Source organism: Aphanomyces invadans (assembly GCF_000520115.1).
Source record: "Aphanomyces invadans strain NJM9701 unplaced genomic scaffold supercont1.4, whole genome shotgun sequence".
NCBI classification, from domain to species: Eukaryota; Oomycota; class Saprolegniomycetes; order Saprolegniales; family Verrucalvaceae; genus Aphanomyces; species Aphanomyces invadans.
In genome coordinates this window covers 2,276,788-2,295,547 of record NW_008580149.1, presented here as the reverse complement: position 1 = coordinate 2,295,547, position 18,760 = coordinate 2,276,788, and the positions used below count along the sequence as shown (strand labels likewise).

The 18,760-nt window shown below is 54.6% G+C and overlaps 10 protein-coding genes across 13 annotated transcripts; 6 read left to right on the top strand and 4 right to left on the bottom strand.

Annotated features, from left to right (window-relative positions):
* Positions 1–60: 60 nt before the first annotated feature.
* Positions 61–1,250, bottom strand: H310_03085 (hypothetical protein; the record flags this gene model as incomplete). Its single annotated transcript, XM_008866838.1, has 2 exons — positions 61–140; positions 200–1,250. 2 exons carry the CDS (start codon positions 1,248–1,250, stop codon positions 61–63), a joined length of 1,131 nt encoding a protein of 376 aa, XP_008865060.1.
* Positions 1,251–1,481: 231 nt separating this feature from the next.
* H310_03084 (ATP-dependent chaperone ClpB) lies at positions 1,482–4,450 on the bottom strand. Its single transcript, XM_008866837.1, has one exon. It carries the CDS (start codon positions 4,297–4,299, stop codon positions 1,606–1,608), a length of 2,694 nt encoding a protein of 897 aa, XP_008865059.1. The 5' UTR covers positions 4,300–4,450; the 3' UTR covers positions 1,482–1,605.
* Positions 4,451–5,082: 632 nt separating this feature from the next.
* Positions 5,083–5,664, bottom strand: H310_03083 (hypothetical protein). The gene has a single exon (XM_008866836.1). It carries the CDS (start codon positions 5,602–5,604, stop codon positions 5,197–5,199), a length of 408 nt encoding a protein of 135 aa, XP_008865058.1. The 5' UTR covers positions 5,605–5,664; the 3' UTR covers positions 5,083–5,196.
* A 139-nt stretch (positions 5,665–5,803) lies between these two features.
* On the bottom strand, positions 5,804–8,314 carry H310_03081 (phosphomevalonate kinase). Of its 3 annotated transcripts, XM_008866832.1 has the most exons (10): positions 8,051–8,314; positions 7,826–8,003; positions 7,697–7,778; positions 7,452–7,645; positions 7,216–7,374; positions 6,921–7,169; positions 6,781–6,860; positions 6,618–6,724; positions 6,453–6,543; positions 5,804–6,405 (listed from the first exon to the last, which is right to left on the bottom strand). In XM_008866832.1, exons 1-10 carry the CDS (start codon positions 8,287–8,289, stop codon positions 6,330–6,332), a joined length of 1,455 nt encoding a protein of 484 aa, XP_008865054.1. In that variant the 5' UTR covers positions 8,290–8,314; the 3' UTR covers positions 5,804–6,329. The 3 variants fall into 3 exon arrangements, with proteins under 3 accessions (XP_008865054.1, XP_008865056.1, XP_008865055.1); XM_008866834.1 differs by having other exon boundaries at positions 6,618–6,860; XM_008866833.1 differs by having other exon boundaries at positions 6,453–6,724.
* H310_03082 (hypothetical protein) lies at positions 5,900–6,281 on the top strand (the record flags this gene model as incomplete). The annotated part of the gene is made up of 2 exons (XM_008866835.1): positions 5,900–5,939; positions 6,025–6,281. The coding sequence occupies 2 exons, from the start codon at positions 5,900–5,902 to the stop codon at positions 6,279–6,281; spliced, it is 297 nt and encodes a 98-aa protein (XP_008865057.1).
* A 318-nt stretch (positions 8,315–8,632) lies between the features above and the next one.
* Positions 8,633–10,604, top strand: H310_03080 (hypothetical protein). The gene is made up of 4 exons (XM_008866831.1): positions 8,633–9,320; positions 9,364–9,510; positions 9,565–9,892; positions 9,951–10,604. The coding sequence occupies exons 1-4, from the start codon at positions 8,670–8,672 to the stop codon at positions 10,439–10,441; spliced, it is 1,617 nt and encodes a 538-aa protein (XP_008865053.1). The 5' UTR covers positions 8,633–8,669; the 3' UTR covers positions 10,442–10,604.
* H310_03079 (hypothetical protein) lies at positions 10,568–12,269 on the top strand. The gene has a single exon (XM_008866830.1). It carries the CDS (start codon positions 11,289–11,291, stop codon positions 11,670–11,672), a length of 384 nt encoding a protein of 127 aa, XP_008865052.1. The 5' UTR covers positions 10,568–11,288; the 3' UTR covers positions 11,673–12,269.
* A 257-nt stretch (positions 12,270–12,526) lies between these two features.
* Positions 12,527–13,034, top strand: H310_03078 (hypothetical protein). Its single transcript, XM_008866829.1, has 2 exons — positions 12,527–12,741; positions 12,790–13,034. Exons 1-2 carry the CDS (start codon positions 12,555–12,557, stop codon positions 12,990–12,992), a joined length of 390 nt encoding a protein of 129 aa, XP_008865051.1. The 5' UTR covers positions 12,527–12,554; the 3' UTR covers positions 12,993–13,034.
* Positions 13,035–14,082: 1,048 nt separating this feature from the next.
* Positions 14,083–15,753, top strand: H310_03077. Of its 2 annotated transcripts, XM_008866827.1 has the most exons (4): positions 14,083–14,242; positions 14,294–14,656; positions 14,718–15,146; positions 15,203–15,753. In XM_008866827.1, exons 1-4 carry the CDS (start codon positions 14,132–14,134, stop codon positions 15,593–15,595), a joined length of 1,296 nt encoding a protein of 431 aa, XP_008865049.1. In that variant the 5' UTR covers positions 14,083–14,131; the 3' UTR covers positions 15,596–15,753. The 2 variants fall into 2 exon arrangements, with proteins under 2 accessions (XP_008865049.1, XP_008865050.1); XM_008866828.1 differs by having other exon boundaries at positions 14,718–15,753.
* Positions 15,754–16,193: 440 nt separating this feature from the next.
* On the top strand, positions 16,194–18,377 carry H310_03076 (hypothetical protein). Its single transcript, XM_008866826.1, has one exon. The coding sequence runs from the start codon at positions 16,213–16,215 to the stop codon at positions 18,265–18,267; it is 2,055 nt and encodes a 684-aa protein (XP_008865048.1). The 5' UTR covers positions 16,194–16,212; the 3' UTR covers positions 18,268–18,377.
* The last annotated feature ends 383 nt before the right edge of the window (positions 18,378–18,760 follow it).

Below are 18,760 nucleotides of genomic sequence, written 5' to 3'. Positions count from 1 at the left end.
CGACGGCGGTTGTCGACGGGCAACAACAGACCAAACAACAAGACGGCCAACCCCGCGGCGTCATCTCCGTTCGGATTGGAGCTTGCCGTCGCTGCCTTTGCTTTTGGACTGTTGTCGCGGCGACGATGGGTTGGAGAATGCTGGCGATGCATGGCGCTACTGTCTCGATGCCTGGACGGGCTGGTCGGTGCACACCCACACGCTTGAGGGAACCCGAGCACGAGTTGGCACATGGATTCGGCACCAATCCCGACGGCATAGTGCATGACGGACCGATCGAAACTGTCGCGAATCGCGCCGAGGGAGCCCATGCTGCTTGTGTCCAGCAAGCGCTTCAATTCGTCCACGTCTTCGTTTACCATCGCGAGCAAGATGCGGTCGCCGTTGGTTTGTTGGATGGGGAACGATAACGGAGGTGGGCAAGTCCGGGTTGTGCCGCCGCGCATGGAACTTTTCTGGTCGAGCGGATGGCCGTCCCCCTTTTTGCAAGAATATGCCTTCCAACGTAGCTTGCTCTCTTTGGCATCGTCGCTGTCGCTCGCCGCCGACTCGATCTCGTCACTCGGCAAATCTTCCTTGTCGGAGTTTTCATCACCAGTCGATTTCTCATCCGGCGACTCATCTTCGTGGTGGAGTCTGGGCTCTTGTGGCCTTGTCGACTTGATATCTTTTGCCTCGGCAAACGTCGGTGATATCGATTCCTTTTCCTTGTCGTCGCCAGCGTCACCGTCGTCCCTCGATCGTGCCTTCTCGTCAGGTTGTGAACTCGTGTGGAGCCCGAGAGAGGCCAAGGGCCGTCCGCCACTTGCGCCGCGAGGATTCTGAACATGATTTGTTGGTCGTGTTGACGAAACAAGGGCTACGTCCTGAGCTGCGAACGACGCCAGCGCGGATGGTCTCTTGAGTGGAGCCAGTGCTTCCGACGATGCCAAGGGTGACAGCGCCGACGGAGCTACAGGCGACAAGTGGGTTGGAGAATGCGCGGGCGTCGCAGCTTTTGCCGCGAACGACGAAAGGGCTGACGCCGGCGTCGGCTGTTTCAATGGAGATGTCGCGGCAAATGATGCCAGAGCCGATGGTTGTGGCTTCAATGGACACAAGCTCGCGAGTTCATGCATCGGCGCTTGGAGCACATTCAACGCAGTTGGTCGGACGCTTCCGAGTGGCGTGGATGTGGGGCTGACGGTGGTGGCCGCAAAGGTTGACAGGGCCGAAGGTTTCAACGGACTCTGCAGGGGCTGCAAGCTCATCGGTCCAACACTGGAGTCACGCCGGTCGGTTTCGTGGCCCTCTTGTTAGTTGAAACGACTGGAAGCGCGCCCCATGCTGCGGTCGTCCACTTGCCGCACTCGATGTCCCCGCCGTTCGGCCCTACAACAGTCGTCGAAGCGGTCGCACCTGACGTGTGGCGGGCCGCAGCACTGTACCAACCAGCCTTGGCAGATTTTGGTGGCTGGAATGGATCGGTCGCACGACTTGAAGCCTCGCCAAGTGGATTGCACCCACGACGAACGGCAGCGCGAGTCCGGTGCATTTTCAACAAAAACGTATAAATTATACAGGGTTAATGTAAATAGCCAAACCTTTGGAGCAAGGTCGGTGTGCTTAGGGAGCGGCTGCTTTCTCAATGACAAAGTCGACGCCGTCCGACTCGTTGGAAGCCACGACTTGGACGCGGGCCTTGGACGTGAGTTTGCCGGCCAAAATCAACCGACTCAGTTGAGTGATCACGTGCTTTTCAATGTAGCGCTTGAGCGGTCGAGCACCGTATTGTGGGTCGTACGCGGCGGCCAAAATCGCATCCAGGGCCGGGGTCGTCAACGCAATCGTGATTTGGTGGCTCTCGCGGAGGCGGTCTTCAGCCGACCGAAACTGTAACTTGACGATGTCCCGCAGCTGCGCCTTGCCCAGCGGCTCAAACACCACCACGTCGTCGAGCCGGTTGAGCAGTTCCGGGCGCACCGTGCGCTGCAGAGTGGCCAACACCTTCTTCTTTTGGGCTTCAAACTGACCTCGACTTGGCTCGTCAATCAAGCGCGGCTTCTTGGTCGGACTTTGCAGGTCCATGCTGTCCAGCGACAACGGTGAGGCATTGCCAGCCGATGGCAGCAAAAACTCGGCGCCAATGTTCGACGTCAAGATCACCACCACGTTAGTAAAGTCGACCGTTCGGCCGTGGGAATCCGTGAGGCGGCCCTCGTCCATGAGCTGAAGCAAAACGTTGAGCACCTTGGGGTGCGCCTTTTCAATTTCGTCCAACAACACCACGTTGTACGGGTTGCGGCGAATGGGTTCGGTCAGTTGGCCGCCTTGGTCGTCGTACCCAACGTAACCAGGGGGTGCCCCAATCAACTTGGACACGGAATGTTCTTCCATGAATTCCGACATGTCGATGCGCACCATGTGCTTCTCCGAGTCAAACAGCTCCAGCGCCAACGCCTTTGCGAGCTCCGTTTTGCCCACGCCTGTCGGCCCCAAAAACAAAAACGACCCCGTAGGTTGATCGCGGCGACTCAAACCGGCACGCGATCGCAAAACAGCATCGCACACTGCTTGTACCGCATTACCTTGGCCGACCACGCGCTCGTTGAGTCGATCAGCGAGGTGCAAGAGGCGGTCGCTGGCGTTCGTCGTCAGTTTGTCAACCGGAATACCGGTCCACCGAGCCACGACTTGCGCAATTTGGTCTTCACGGACCACTTCTTCAACCAACCGATTCGACTGCGTGTCGTTGGCCTTCTCCTTCTCCAATCGGGTCAACGTGCGCTCCACATCGGGAATCGCATAGTACTTGAGGTCAGCCACTTGCGCCAAGTCACCCTTGCGTTCAGCCTGGCTCACTTTCAAGTGCAGCGAGTTCAGCTTGTCCTTGAGGCGGCGTAGCTCGTTGACCTTTTCCTTTTCGCCTTGGTGTTGCAGTACAAGAGGCGTCAGTTGGTCTTGCACTTGCGACAACTCGCGCTGCACCACCTTGAGGCGATCCTTCGACCGGCTGTCTTTTTCTTTGGCCAACGCAGTCGCTTCCACTTGCAGCTGCAGCTGCTTGCGCTCCAACGCGTCAATGACTTCGGGCTGGGAATCCAATTGGACGCGGACATTCGCGCAAGCTTCGTCAATGCAATCGATCGCCTTGTCCGGCATAAAACGTTCCGTGATGTAGCGGTCCGCCAACGTCGCAGCAGCAACAAGCGCACCGTCGGTGATCGCCACACCATGATGGGACTCGTACCGGTTCTTCAATCCTCGAAGAATGCTCACAGTGTCGGCAACAGACGGCTCCTTGACCAGCACTTGCTGAAATCGGCGTTCGAAGGCCTTGTCCTTTTCAACGTGCTTGCGGTATTCTTCCAAGGTGGTAGCACCAATGCATCGCAATTCACCACGAGCCAGCATCGGCTTGAGCAAGTTCGCAGCATCCATGGCTCCGCTAGTGGCTCCAGCTCCCAGGATCAAGTGCATTTCATCGATGAACAAAATGATTTTGCCATCGCTGTCTTGCACCTCCTTCAAGACGGCCTTTAATCGTTCTTCAAACTCACCGCGGTACTTGGCACCGGCGATTAACGCGCCCAAATCCAATGACACAACGTGACATTGGGAGATGGATTCTGGCACATCACCCATGACAATGCGGTGAGCAAGGCCTTCCACAATGGCAGTCTTCCCGACACCAGGCTCACCAATCAAGACCGGGTTGTTCTTTGTCCGACGGCACAAGATTCGCACCGTTCGCCGAATTTCTTCGTCGCGGCCAATCACTGGATCGATCTTTCCCGCTGAAGCAAGCTCAACCAGGTCTTGGCCGTACTTCTTCAGGGCCTCGTAGTTGGATTCTGCGTTTTGACCGGTTACTGGGCGGCCTCCGCGAATGCCGTCGTTGATGGACTTGACAGCCTTTTCTTGCAGCCGGTGGGATGTCAACATTGTCGCCACAGGCGAGAATGAAAACAACGCCAACACGATGTGATCCACGGCAAGATGAGTGTCTTGGGCATCTTTGCGCATCTTGACGGCGGCCTTGAGGACCTTTGTGAGCGCCGAGTCAATGGAAATGTTGTCTGGTGCAGGCGTTTGCGACGGAAGCTTCGTGACTTGGACCAACGCGTCTCGTGCAATCGAATTGCCGTCTGCTTGCGCCTTCTCGGCGATTCGTCGTGCGAGGCCGTCCTTGTCGCGGAACAGTACTGCGGTGAGGTGCCATGGCGTGACCTGCGCTTGATTGTGTTCTTCTGCCAACGCTTCCGACTCCTTCAGGTACGCGTTGGTCTTGTCTGTGAATTCGCTTGGGTTCAAGCTCATCGTTGTTCTTCTTGATCTGTGTCCTCGATGTCTAATCGGATAATGGCCGCCGCTCCAACGCCCGTTTGGCGCGGGATTCCAGAAAATCCTTGTCCGTGGGAGGTTTCTGGAAAGTACGAGACGTTTCTATGCTAGAATTCCAGAAACTTTACTGGACATGTACCAAAACCCAGTTATTTTTATTGTACTCCGTATGCTCTCGAATAAATGCGATGCATTGTTAATGTAGCCCGCACCTAAGCAAAGATACGCAGTCCCGTTGCCACGTCATGTTGAAGTGAGGTAGACACGCGATGCTTAAATTAGCGCGGAGGCGGGAGATGTGCTCGAGGACGACGACGATGTGGCGCCCAGGAGCATCAAACGCCTCCACGGAGATCGCGTTCGTGAACAAATGCACAGGCCAGCTAGCACACTCCCTGAGACGCCTACACCATTCTTGCGTTGGCGACTGAAAGTGTCGAGGAATCCGTGCATGCCATAGTAGCGTTGAGCGCTCATGTAGTGCTCACTGTGGACCTCTGGGCGTGCAGGTGAAGCAGTCGGTGGGACGATTCTTGGAACCTCAGCAATCTCACGAGTTATCTCACACACGAAACGCAACAATTATGGGCGCGGTATTCGAACAAGTTTTCATCCGTGTTTGCATATGACGCAGGTGCTATAAGCAGCATCGTATCATCTTGGCGGCAGCTGCATGACGAATGCTGGCGAAAGCGTGTACAAGCCGTAGTTGAAAAAGACGACTTTGTGGCACTTAACTCGTGGCATGTGAATTGTGCTGTCCAGTCTACCTTTTAGCTTTCCCTAGGCACGAACCACCAGCATTGATGCAAAGCCAAGGCGTGAGGCGGTTGTCATAATTTCATTGACTACCATGCACTCTCACACGCGTGCTTATTCGTGGAATACGTAGCGGCTGCTAAAGTCCAAGCTAAGACCGACAATATACCAGAAGCATACGACACAGCCGATCCAGGCGTAGTTTACACGATGGACGACAGATGAGAGCGCCATGAGGGCCGACATGTCTCGTCGGTCGAGCTTGTCCTTTCGAATCTGCAGTTGCAACGTCTCGACTGTTCGCTTGAGCCGCCGTTGTCGCGCTTCTCGTTCGTCTCGTTCCATCTTGTGATGCAGCTCGGCCAGCTCCGTTTCGAGCGCGAACACCTTCTGTTTCATTTCCAGGAGCTGTTGCTGCAGTTCTACCTCCGTCGAATTGTCATCTCCTTTCTTCTTCCCAAGTACGTTGTTGATTATAGCGCATACAACCTGCATGGCCCCGCCAACGAGCGCGACTTCCATCGGCGAGTGCTCTGGACCGGCTCGTTACACTTGGTAGCCTGCCGATGTCTTGGATCGCGTATCCTCTTAAGTGCGATCGACTGCATGCGATTTGGTATGTAAAACGGCAACCACATCATGTACTTATCCAAATCGTACTTTAACAAAAATCTATTTCAAATTCGGATTTTTCATGTACACAACTATTTCTGAATTAACTCAATGATGGAAACATCATTGACTGTTACATCTCCGACGTCGTGATGATGGAAGCAATCTTGCGGCGTGCGGTGAACGAGATCTTTTTTCGCGACTCATGGAGTTGGCCGACTGTGGCCACCTTCCTCGCAACACTCGTCGGTACATTTTACATGTCAAACGCGCTGTCACGCATAGCGTTTGCGTTTATGTGTGATGGGCCAAGCCAACAGCGTCGCACAGTGCCAATGCCCGCAGACGACGACGAAAGTACAGGGAGCAGTGAAGACGCTTCTGTCCATAGCAGTGGCGATGAAGGCAGCAATGAGAGTAGCGACGATAGCGGCAGCGATGAGACGTCGAGCGCCTCGGAAGAAGGCACAGCGGAGATTCCATACGCGAAAACGGACGCCCCGATCAAGATGCGCATTCCGTCCTTGTTGGATATCGGCCCTGAAGTGACCATGGTTCGAGACGTCGAGCATTTGAAGTCTTTATAGCAACATGTATGAACTATGTCCGACCGGCCGTATACGCGTGCAGCAGCTTCATTTGTCCTGGATGGTTCGGAGCAGTCCACCTCGAAAGCCGTTCACCGCGGCGTCCACCAACAGCGCGCTGACACTAGCGTTTCTTGCGTTAGTGACGGCGCAAAAAGGTTCTTTCTATACCTTGTGGTCTTCCACGTGGACCAAAATGCTTCGACGCGGTCGAGGACATCCGCATGCAGAACAATCGCAAAGATTGCGTCGTTTCCACCGGCTAACCCCAATTGTATGATCAATTCACGCATGGTACAAAACTTTCGAGCTCAAGACGAGGATGGGTGAAGGTACCTCCAGGAACTCCAGCGAAGAGCACCCCAGGAACATCCATCGTGGCATCGATCAACGCTGTTTGATCCGCCGGTTCAATTTGTACGCCAGCCAGGTCGCCCATGTCGCTAGTTGCAACGACAGATGAGCCCTGCTCTCCAAAGAGGGCGGTCAGAGAACATACCGCAAGTAACCTCGAATCGTGAGGAACGTCTGCCGCATCGTCGATAGGAGACGTCCTACGTCCGCATCTGTGCTTTCCCACTAGTAATGTCATTTCATGCTTCAGCATTTTTATCGCAGACAGCTGAACAACAAGCGCACCTGATGATGAGACAAGTGGCTCAGCTTCTCCAGCGTGCCATTGGCTTTGGTCGTTTGGAGCGTGTGCAGTTGCTCCAGCAAGTTTGGAATCTGCTGGTTGCTGCCGTTCAGCTTTTCCCAAAGGGCGGCAGATTCAACGGGGTCGGCCGATTTCCACGCCAGGACTTTGCGGACCATGGACACGGTGGCAGACCCTGCATTCACGTCGCCCATGATCAGGTGCATCCCGTCCGGCAAACAAAACGGACGCTAGGGTAACCAGATCAGACTTTGCATGCCGCTTCCGAGGTCGCACCACTACGTTGTCCCACGGCGTCGTCAAATGGGCAGCCAAAGCGACGGGGTCTACTTGCTCGATGTTTTCCTTCAAAAACGGCTCGATGGCGTCGGGGCGAAATCGATTGTACAGTTGATTCCCGTACACGGCGGCCGAGACGTCAAACCCAGACCCGATCTGTCCACAGATTGAGTTGTTCTGTCATGCCCACAGTGCGCCGACCGCGACCTTTGACGACGAACGGTGGCACCGACCTTTTCTTGAGCGATGGAGTGCGCGATTTGGGCGAGGTTGTGGACCAAGTCGGCTCCGACTTGAGTTGACGCATCGTGAGGCCCAGCATCGGTGGGCAAGTTTGCGGCTCCGAAAAAGCCCAAGAGGGCTCCAACGAGTGATGTGATGAGCGCAGCGGAACTGCCCATGCCGGTCTTGGAAATCTTGGCGTGGCCTAATTCGAACACAAGGGACGTCACAGAGTGTGTGCTTCCTTTGAACCAACCTGCATCATCTAAAAGACTCGGTAGAAATGGAGGAAGTGATGCTAGGGTCTTGCGGTTGACTGGTAACCCTTGGTTATGCAGCTTCAACGCATCGTTGGAGTGAGAATATAACTAAAGGAGAAAAATACTTGGTCTCGTTGGGAGTAAAAGTCGTTGTCAGCTTCGAGCGTGATGGCAAGGCTTTGACGAAGTCGAAGCATATCGTGTACGTGGCGTTCGAATGCTGCGGCACCCAGGAGCCCCACAAGCGCCACGACGCAGATGCGGATGGTTTTTTCAACGTACGGATTCGGGATGCTGTCAGGGCTAGATACATGGTTGTCATGATGCGCCAAACCCCACGGAAGACGTACGAAATGTGGAACGACGACGCCGTCAGGACACCTTGCATGGATTGGTGGAACTGGGGACTGTGGATGCGCACTGGAACGGCAGTTGAAGGCGCCAGTGCGACGTCGTCATCTTTCAAGGATTCCAGAGTGATGGAAGTGTAAAAGCGAGAGCTCGCAGCGATGACGGCTCCAGAAAATGCAGGGTCCAGGACGAGGTACCCGCCCGTGATCAGGACTTTGCCGGGCGCAGACACTCTCATGTCTCTCGCGTCAATTGACTTTCAGGTACAAACTCGAAGCAATAAACATTTGATTCGATAAAAAGAATAGAATAAGTTGTTCTTATTGGCCATTGAAGAATACATTTAGCCAATTAAATTGAGAAAATTTAACTATTTTCATGTGGAGTTGAAGTCGTCCTCTAACCGACGGGGATGCTGAGCTGTATTGCCATACGGCAGGCCGCAATCGATTTCTGATGTTCACAAGATGTCAGTGGCCATCAAGCACTCGTGCTCTCAATGAACACTCTGAGACCTGTCCAGTTCCCGAGTGAGCTGTCTGACATTGTCACGCCTTTCAAATGTCTCTTCCGGTTACTCACAAAGTTATCCGTATTTCTCTTAGTGCAATCGACAAAATGTTTCGTCAGCGGTGGGTACTCCAGGCCGCATGCGGCGCGGCGGCGTTCTCTGCCAGCATTGCTGTGTTCAGTCTGGTGATGGAGACGCATAAGGAGGTCGAAGATGAAAATGTGGATGCATCTACGTCCGAAGGATCTCCATTGTTGGGGAATAGAGACCCTTCGACGACAATCTCGACAGTGTCCATGACAACCCTCAACAACGCGTTAAACGCGATGCACCTTTCGATTGTGCAGCGCGTGCGGGTACAATCGTTTTGGGATGAATTGTCGTCAACAGTGTCTGTCGAGGCGATTCCCGTGCCGGACGCGGTGGGCCATATGGAGGTGTACGCCCAACGGTACCCTCACGAGTTTCCACTGCCGCAACTTTTGCATGCCCTATCCGTCGTGACAAATACGAATCCTTCGATGCTCACATCTCAGATATCAAGCAACTCAAGCAATGCATCCCCCCCTGTCGTGCGGCGTCGGTCCACATTGAGTCTTGTCGGAAACAAGCTGTTCGAGATGGCAGTTGACACCAAAGGCGGCATGCAGGACGCCATGCATCGTGCAGTCCGACGGTATCTCGAGCGCGCGTTGGACCTATTTGCCGAGAAACTCAAGGAAGCCATCAAAGATAAGGACATGCCAGTCTACCTCCAGGTACATCCATTCGTTTCTCACAATTTGAGATCCGATCCACTAGGCCAACATCGACGTGGCTGTGGACCAATTTCTACCAGACATCAAGGTAGAGCTGTCGCGAAAGACCAAGGACCTGTTCGTCGCGACGACGCATGTCGCTTCTGCCACCGCGGTCACGTCATTCCCTCGCCTCTCCGACCACCCACAGGTGTGTGGCCGTTCTTCCACTGCTCACCGTCACTCTCTGTCAATGGCCTCGTAGACGTTGGCAGATAGGTTGCACGAGCGCTGGCATCGCAGTCGTGCAGTCATTCTGTACAACTTGTTTCCGTTTGATCAATCGATATGGCGATGCTTCAAGAACCCGATGTGGTGGGCCCTCAACCTGATCGGGCTACTTCCCTATATCGGGCAAGCGTGGTGGTGCTACCTCTTCTTTCTCAAGGACAAGAAGAACGAGCACCAGCTGTGCCAGTTCATCATCGGGTTCAAGACGACCCAATTCCTCACACTTGGCCTCGGTGCCACGTTCCTTGGGATCATACGCTTCATCTACTGCACTACCCACGGCCAGCAATCCTGTCACGATTGTAAGAACGCCCTGGTAATCGTCACCTTGCGTCCCTCATGAAGCGTCAACGTGTCTAGATGGCCCCCTGCTGTCGCCGTGGAATACCGTCTTCTTCCTTGGACAGATCGCCCTCGTATGGATCGCGTTCTTTTACCTGCCGTACACAGAGCGGCCTGTGTCGACGGCGCCGCTCTCTCCGCGCGGGTCATTGTCGTCGCGCCATGCGGCAACCTACCAAGACATGTTTGGGAACGTTCTCCACATAGATCGCGGCGGGTACCTCATGAAGTTGTGTGGGTACGAGACCATTACGTTTTGCATCACGATGGCTCTGGCACTTGCCGTCAACGTCGTCGTCGTGCCGACGTGGGAGCGCCAGATGCTCATGTTTTGGATCCGGACGCTGTACGGTCTCCTGAGCTTTCCATTCCTCCCGTTTAAAATCCCCGTGTTGGAGAACGTCCTCATGCACACAGTCCGCATGGGCTACGACTCGCATGGCCGCACGGTTCGAATGCGGTCGGCAGTGTCTGTGGACGTCCCGGCCTCGCCACCACCGTCGGGATGAAGCGATCGGGCGTCCTTTCGAGCACCTGCATCGTTTGTGTCGAGTTTGTTCAACCATGTAGCGTGATCACGAGCTCGCCGAGACGCGCCAAGATGGCTACTGTGAGAAAGCCAAATCGCGACATTCGTCTGAACACGTTTCGATCGATTACACTACGAGAGTTGTTGACTTCGGCGAGTCGACTGAAGGCGGCACGTGCCCTTGGTCGTGCGCGCTCACTTCCCCGTCAACTGCAGAGACAGCTTCCTCGCTAGTTTGAGCATCATGTCGTTCTGTCGAAGGAGGTGCTTCAGCTGTCTGCAACGGTGTTTCATGTCGGGTCGCTATAGCAGGCTCGCTCGTTGGAGAGGAAGCGCCCATGCCTACGGCAACGCTGGTTGTGCCATCGGACACACTGACCGTCGTTGCTTCCGATGATGCTGTTGTGCACGGTACATCCCCCGCAGGGTCTACAGCAGCAGCTCTGGCGATGGCAGCTTCTTGGCTCCGCCGCAACGCCAATGCGGCCATGCGTTTTTCTTTCATAAGCTTTCGTCGGGCGAGCTCGGCACGCTCCTTGTACGTAGGTGCGCAGAGCTGGTCTTCTGGCGGAATCTCCATCGAAAAGACAGCGCCGCCGTGTTTCTCTTTCAATTCGTTCTGAATGAGCTCCATCAACGACTTCTGGCTCCGCACGTACGCCTCAAACGACTGGCGCCCAGAAAAGTAGTCGACGCCGTCTTTTCCCGACATGGTCTTGCCTCGATTCGCGACTTGGACGTGTGGCTTGCAGTAAATGAATCCTTTCGGCCCCTCCACCCATTTCCACCCGTGTTTTCGCAGCACTGTTTTCATCTGATCGAGGCGAATGTACAAGTTTCGGCTCCGCTTCTTGGGTTTGGCTGGCGGTGGTTTCGTCACTGGAGCACTTGCGCTCTTATCGTTTGACGGCGCTGACATGGTCGTTGGTGCGTCCGAGAGCTCCGACACAGAAGGCGCTGCGTCTGGTGGTGTGTGGGATGGTGACGGATCGACCAAAAGGAGACCGTCATGTGATGGCGCTGCTGCTTGGTCGGGCAAGCTAGTACCCGACGACATCGTCACCTTGGACGGTGGTGGCGTGTGCGACGGAATCAACTGCATTGTGGGAGTTGGCCCTATGGATTGTGGAAACAGAATGGACGACGGGTGGGAGGGATCGAGCATGGAAAAGCGGCTGGGGTCGCCCATCGAGTGCATCCCGGCAAGATGATGCTGCTGGAGATGTTGTTGCTGCTGTTGGAGTTGTTGTCGAGCTTGTCGTTGGCGGGCCTGGCCGTTGGGTGTGTCCCTGTCGACTGCGAGAATGTCACAGAGCATGTCGAGGGGGTAGTTGAGCGATCGCGCGCGTTGGTCCATCAATTCGGCGGCAGATGGCAGTGTCGTCGGCGCTCCAGATGGAGGATGTCCTTGTTGGGGCATTGGGATGCCGCGGGGCATGGAGGCCACTGCGGCCATGTGCTGCTGAAGTTGGTGATGTTGTCGCTGTTGATTGAGCTGGTTCTGGTGCATTTGATTGTTCAGCTGAGCTTGGAAAATCATGCGTTCGACGCGTTGCCAATCCCCTGAATGCCTCCAGTACATCTCAACGTTCGCTTCGCCCACGAACACATTCTGGTTGAACACGGCAGTTCCCACGACTGTTCCTGGCTTGAAATAACTCATACCAGACAAGCCCCATTGAGAGAACCACCCTTCGCGACTCAAGCACTGGAACACTTGTTGAAAAGTCACGCCGCGGTGCTGATGCTGGTTCATCGGGTGTCGGTATGAGGCACTTCGCCAGGCTTGGATAACGCTGGCGCCGTCGAGTCGTGAGTGTGAACACGATAATCTGGGAAGCATGATTGGCTGAAAACATGAGTTAATACTTCATTTGAGATACTTGATTGGTTATAAAAGAAATCGACAAACCACAAATCACCAATCTCAGGCCAGGGGGTTTAATTTTGAAAAATCAAACCATGTACTCTCCAAATGGATATCGAATGCTGCAGGTTCCAAAACCCCGTAACATTCAGTACATTCGAGAATGTTGCTCAACTCAACCCGTCACAACAAATATTTCGTTTCTTCTTGGCGAAAACAGTGAACCATGGACACTGCGACGACGACGACGCGACCGAATGCGCCTGCGACGGCATCGGCAACGATCACCAGAGTGGCCGAGCCTGAAACGAGGTCGGAAGTGTACGTCATGCGCTTGGACCCGCGGCCACACGTCAGGTTTGATGAAGAAACCGCAATTGACAACGAGTTCTTTGGCCGCAAAAAGTCTAAACGTACGATGTCTTGTGCAAAGATCTTGCCATTCACATTGATGCTTGTAGGGTGCTGCATTTTTCACAAGAAGCGTGAATTTGGCGAAAGCTCCAGTGAAAGCGAACCCGATTCGGACGACAGCAGCAGCAGTGCCGAAGAAAGGAGGGTTACGTGGAAGAAGAAGCAAGAATTGAAGGCCACAGGCAGCCATCTCCCGACCAAAAAGAAACACATGTGCAATGATCCCGAATGTACTGAGGCAACGTCCTAGGAAAATTAACGAGTTAATGAACACACTCTCTCTCTCTTGCTATCGACCTACAATTTCCTTCAAGGCCATCCTGTCTTGGGACTAGCGGCGGCGACATGCCAGCAACCAACCATTGATGTCCACACGGGGTGCTGTCGACGACAGTCATGAAGTTGTTTCTTCTCAAAGATCAGCGATGTGTCCAGGTCCTTTACAAACAGTATTCAATAGCACGAGGATTTCCGACAGCAGACTTTCACCACAGGATGTAGTTGTTGTATACCGAAAAGTAGCATTATTTTATCCACATGACGTTGTTACTTTTGCTTTTCACGACATGTATATTTCGGAAGAGACTCATAGTCGGAGAAAATTCGTCAGAATTGATGAGGTAGTCCAAACTTGACAATCAAATATTGAATCGTACATATGCTTGTTTGTATTGTCTTAAATATTTAACGTATACAATTATATCAAGTGTAAAGCAGCATGAAGTTGCAAAATACGTCAATTCCTCCTTCGTCCAAGTCCTTGATAATGACAGGGTAATCGAATGCGGGTGTGTCATTCTCTTTGTCAGCAAGCTAACGATAGCCCTCCAGGCTCTCGTCCGGGTAGAGCGTCCGACACATTTTTGACATGGGAACCCTCGAGCATGGAAATGATGTAACTGGTCGAAATCGAAATAATATTGAGAGGTGTTTGTGTGTGCTGGCGTGGTCAAAAGGTTGTGGTGGGAAAATTGATTCTAATCCAATAAAGTGCCCACGAAACCCCTGACGCAATACCTCTGAAAGTCATGCTCTGGAGAAGATACCTACGGGTGTTGATCACGTTGTGTGTTAGTTACGACACATTAAAAACGTGCGAGAGCTCTCGATCAATATTTAAAGAGATGATTGAATGAATCGTTGTTGCAGTTAGTTAATGTCAGGTCATGATCATAAACCCAGTAAAATTGGCCATGCTTTGAGCAAATTTTCACAAAATCTTCGAGAAGTGCCAATGTACGTCTTCCGACATCGCAAGTGTTTCGAACAGGTTCGAAACATGGCGATTCGGCGAAATGGAGTAGGTGGAGTGTCTGGAACGCGTTCCAAACATGCGACCGCGTTGACGCAGCGGCGACATGCGCCGTCTGCTGCGACACCATTCCGACAATGGCGCGGCCCAAGCTTCCGCTTCCTGCCGACTTCTTCCGATGTCCTATGCTGTCTTCCGACGAGGAAACTGAGTTCCTGCGCAAAGCCAGTGCCAACGCCGCTGACTTGGTACACGACATCCCCTCGCAGTTTGAATTCTCATGCGCTTTCTTCACCCAGGTTGCGCACAGCATCTTGGACGGCACAGGTCCGCTGCAATGGACACTCGAGTCGAATATGAGCGACATCCACATTTACACAGCTAACGACCCGACGCTTCCCTCGCACGTGTTGTGTTACGCTGGCGTTGTCGAAATCCAAGCATCAGTGAACGAGGTCGCGTCACTCTTCCAGACCCACACCACCGACGAGTACAAGGAGTTTCGGCGGCGATTTGCGTCCGACCTGCTGGATGGCCACAATTTGTACACCCTCGTTCGACCCACAGACGAGCATCCGTTGAAAGCAGTCAACATCAAGTGGACTGTCAATGAAATGCCTGGCAGCGGTCTGCTCAAGAACCGCGACTGGTGCTTCCTCGAGGTACGTGTTTCTCTCTCGTCGCATGTCGAATCCCGTTATGCCAATCATTGCGTCGTGGCAGAGCATGTACGAGTTTGAGCAGGACGGACGGCGCGGATGGGTGCGCGCCGTGTACTCGACAGAACTCGGCTGTTGCCCCGACTTTGAATCGACCCTCGGCGTCGTCCGCGGCACGTTTTTCCGATCGGGCCACGTCTTTTCCGAGTCGGACCGCCCAGGCTACATTCGTGCCACGCATCTCTTCCAAGCGAGTATGAACGGCGGATTCCAGAAAGGTTTGGTGCCGTCGTGGGAGATCAAGGCAGGTGTGCGCCGCCGCATTCGTGGGATTAGCGACATTCAAACGTTTGTCCGCGAAACGAGATTGAACCAAGGTCCGCTCATCGACACATGTGACCTTGTCGCAAAGTCGGCGCGCGCGCGGTGCCATCTCTGCAACAAGAAGTTTGGCCCTCTCATTCGGAAAGCGCGATGTCGAAAGTGTGGCGAGGTACACAAGTCTTTGCTTTCTCCAACGCCAGCAACTCAAGTTGGTACAATGCACAGGTGGTGTGCCACAGCTGCAGCAGTCTCTGGACCCTTACCGTGTCGGACGCCCCCGTTCGAGCGTGCTCTGCATGTTCACTCGGCCTCGTCGCACCTCATGCAGATGTCGCCAAGGCAATGAAGGCTGTCCCACCGACCATGGTCGCTGGACGCACGTACAAGGACGACGGATGTCTTGGGCACTCCCACTTGGACAAACTCATGCAACACACAAGCGAAGATGCGCCAGAACGCCACCAACTGCCCTCCCAACCCGGTCTCGCATCCACTCACACGCGCGACGCACTCGTTGACATCGGTCTGCTCGAACGAGAACAGCACCAACACCAGCCACCCATCCACCACTCTGTCGATGGCGTCGACGAGGACGCCGTGCACTCTACTGCAGCCTAACTCGACGCACTACATGCCGCCGACGATCGTGATAGTTTGCCGTTTGTCAGTAGGTCGACGGTGGAAAAGCTTTGCGTCGATGCCAGTAGCCACGACGCAAGACGATCACGTGCACATTTGAAACCAGTAACCCATGAACGTGTACGATACCATTCCCATGCGTCGAGATGCCACCAACATGGCATGGCCAAGGTTATGTCAGCATCGAATGTTCTCGTGGGTCGAACGAGTCCCACCCCGTCGAATGTGCCGCCGACGGGTACACCGATGCTATTCTAGGAGCGGATGCAGTTGTCCGGAGCCAAGATATATGCGACACGTTGACGTGAGCTGCCGACAGACCGATCACCCAAGTATGGAACTCTGGCTTTGTCATGACGTGTTGCTGTCGGCTCCTCAGAAAACCACCGCCCTCGCTCATGCCAGGATAGCCAGCCACTCACGCGATCATCGACGCATTCCACCGCTGGCTGTTGTGATGCCATGCCGTGGACAACAAACACGGGCGAGGCAGCCGCGGCTGACCGCACGACCGCGACGGACACGCCATTGCGATCTATCTTTATCCATGAAGCGTCGTTAGTTTATTTCTAGCGCCGTGGACGGCAACTACAATAATGGCGGACAGGTTCTATATCGAGCCCCGTTGGAGATCCCACTCGGTGGTGAAGTTCACTTTTAATCTCTTCGTTTCCATGGCGGAGAAGCCTCCGCCGCAAGGTCCTGTTCTGCCCGCCGACACTCCTCCAGCCACGACCAAGGACGGGCATGCCTGGGGGCGCCTAACCAAGTCATCGACGTCGTCAAGCATGAAGAAACTCATTCCCATTCCCGAGCGAGCGCCGTTTGGCCAGGGCATGGTCCTCTCCGTGTTGTACCTCGGGTTCGCGACTGTGGTGGCCGTGAGTACGTACTACCTCAACAGCATTGCCAACACACCCGTCCTCTTTGGCGTCGTCATGCAAGCGTTCGACTACAATCAATGGGACGTCCCGGTCAACACGCTCCTCCAAGGATCTGGCGACATCAACATGACGTACTCGTCGTCTCCCATCGACGGGACGGTCTCCCTGAGCGACCTCCTCTACAAGACGTGCGGGATGAACGACCAGGGGTGCGCCGCCACGTTCCTTGGCGACACGAACCAGGTCTGGATGGCCGTCGGGAAGGCGTTTTCGCTCATTCCCAACTTTGACCAGCCCCTCTTCCAAGACCCGACCAAGCTCGTCAAGTTCAAGCACATCAACAACCTGAGCGGGTGGAACAAAGCGGTTGTCCAGTTCTACATCGATGGCCACGACATGGCGATCACGTGCATGGTGCGCCGCACGAGCTTCTATTTGAGCCAGGAAGCCGAGTCCACGGCGACTGTCGACTCGCTCGCGTACTGCTCGGAGCGCAAGTATGACCCGAAATGGATGTGCGAGAACGAAGTCGGCCTCGACGTCAACACGTACGCAATCCAGGTCAACAAGGGCGTCGCAACCTACATCGGCGTATGCAAACGCAGTCAGATATACCTCCACGCGGGCCACACGGCCCAGGTCACGGGCGGGCTGAGCGGCAGTCAGTTCATTCGGACTGTGCCCGCCGTCGACGAGTACATGGGCGGGATCATCCAGGCCAGCGCGCCGTGGGACGTCCTCGGAGTGTCCCAATGCTACACGTACAACTTTAACACGAATCTGGGGTGGCTGCTCCAGATTCAGGGCGTCGTCACCATGACGTGGAAGTGCGACTCGCTCATGGTGACCAACTCGATCGTGCTGTGGGCCATGTCGATATACCTCGTCGCGCTCCAGCTCATCTTCCTCCGTCGGAGCGTCATTTGCAGCGTCCCGGTCTACATGTCCAAGACGGTCATTGGCCTCGCGATCCTCTTCGTCGCGTTCTACGGGAACGAAAACCTCCAGGCGCTGACGACGTTCCTCATCCAGAACCCCGTCGGTGGCTTTCCGTCCATGTTTTACGCGCTCTGCGGCCCTGCCCAAGTCGCGTCCATCGTCGGTATCATGACTGGCACACTGATCCAGATCTGGTTCAACCCGCTCGTCGTGACGCAGACGTGGCTCGTCATGCTCTTCAGCTGCATCAACTGGATCGTCGTCTTTGTCCTTGAAGGCTTTGTCTTCCCGTACATGAACTTGAACATACCAGGACTTTGCGGCCTCCCTACCTCCACGAGCTGCTTGGTCTACAGCGCCATCGATCGAACGTACTACCTGTCGGCCATCATATCCGGGGCCATCGTGATCCTGGCCATCGTAGTCATTTACGCTCACTCCAAGTTCTACACGAGCCCGATCGCAGTGCCCAGCGACAACTCGGTCCTGCAGTACTTGAACGTGCCAGACTTTAGCACGATCGCGACCACGACGAGAGGGTGCGTTGCTCTCAACAGCGACGGCCAGCCCGGCATCGACGAAGGCATTTTGCTCATCAAGAATATGCTCCACGTGTCCGACACGGTCTTGACGCGGTCGTCCAACGTCCAGTTCGAACTCATCTACCGATTCACGCCTGGGTTTCTGCGTCGGTTTTTCAGCGAGAGCATCGGGTCCATTCTCGTGTACGAGGTCCAGGAAGGCAAAATCACGGGCAAGTTCCACCACAAGTTTCTGCACGAAATGGACATTGGCCACATGGGCAAAGTCACGGGGTACTTTTCGTGATTAAGGGCTCCACCATTGCTCGCGAGGATAGCCGTCGCTTGAGGATGTCCGCTACTATCATCGTGGGGTAGGCTATATCTGTAGAACTAACATGCACTTGTTCATTTAAATGCGTATTGCAGAACACCGCGCTGGAGCACTTGGCATGCAGCCATAACTGAACCCGCCGTGCCCGCAATGCAGCATGTGCAGAGCTTGCCCATGCTATGGCGCCGTGGAATGTCCGACGTAGTTGCTCCTGGCGGCAGAGGACTAGCATCGATCGACTCACAGTTGGGTCTGGCGCCGATTAACAAGCTGTCCATGACATCGTGGAGCTGTGCCACGGACTACCGGAGTTTATTGCTGATGACGAGTCGCATGCTTCCAACACAATAGCCATTTATCGAGGATTTTGTTGCGAATTTGCCGTTCGCAGAACCCCAAGACCCCCCCCCCTAAGAGGCAGCCTGGGGGTTCAATGCATGGCAATTGGTTGTCTGGATGGCAGGCG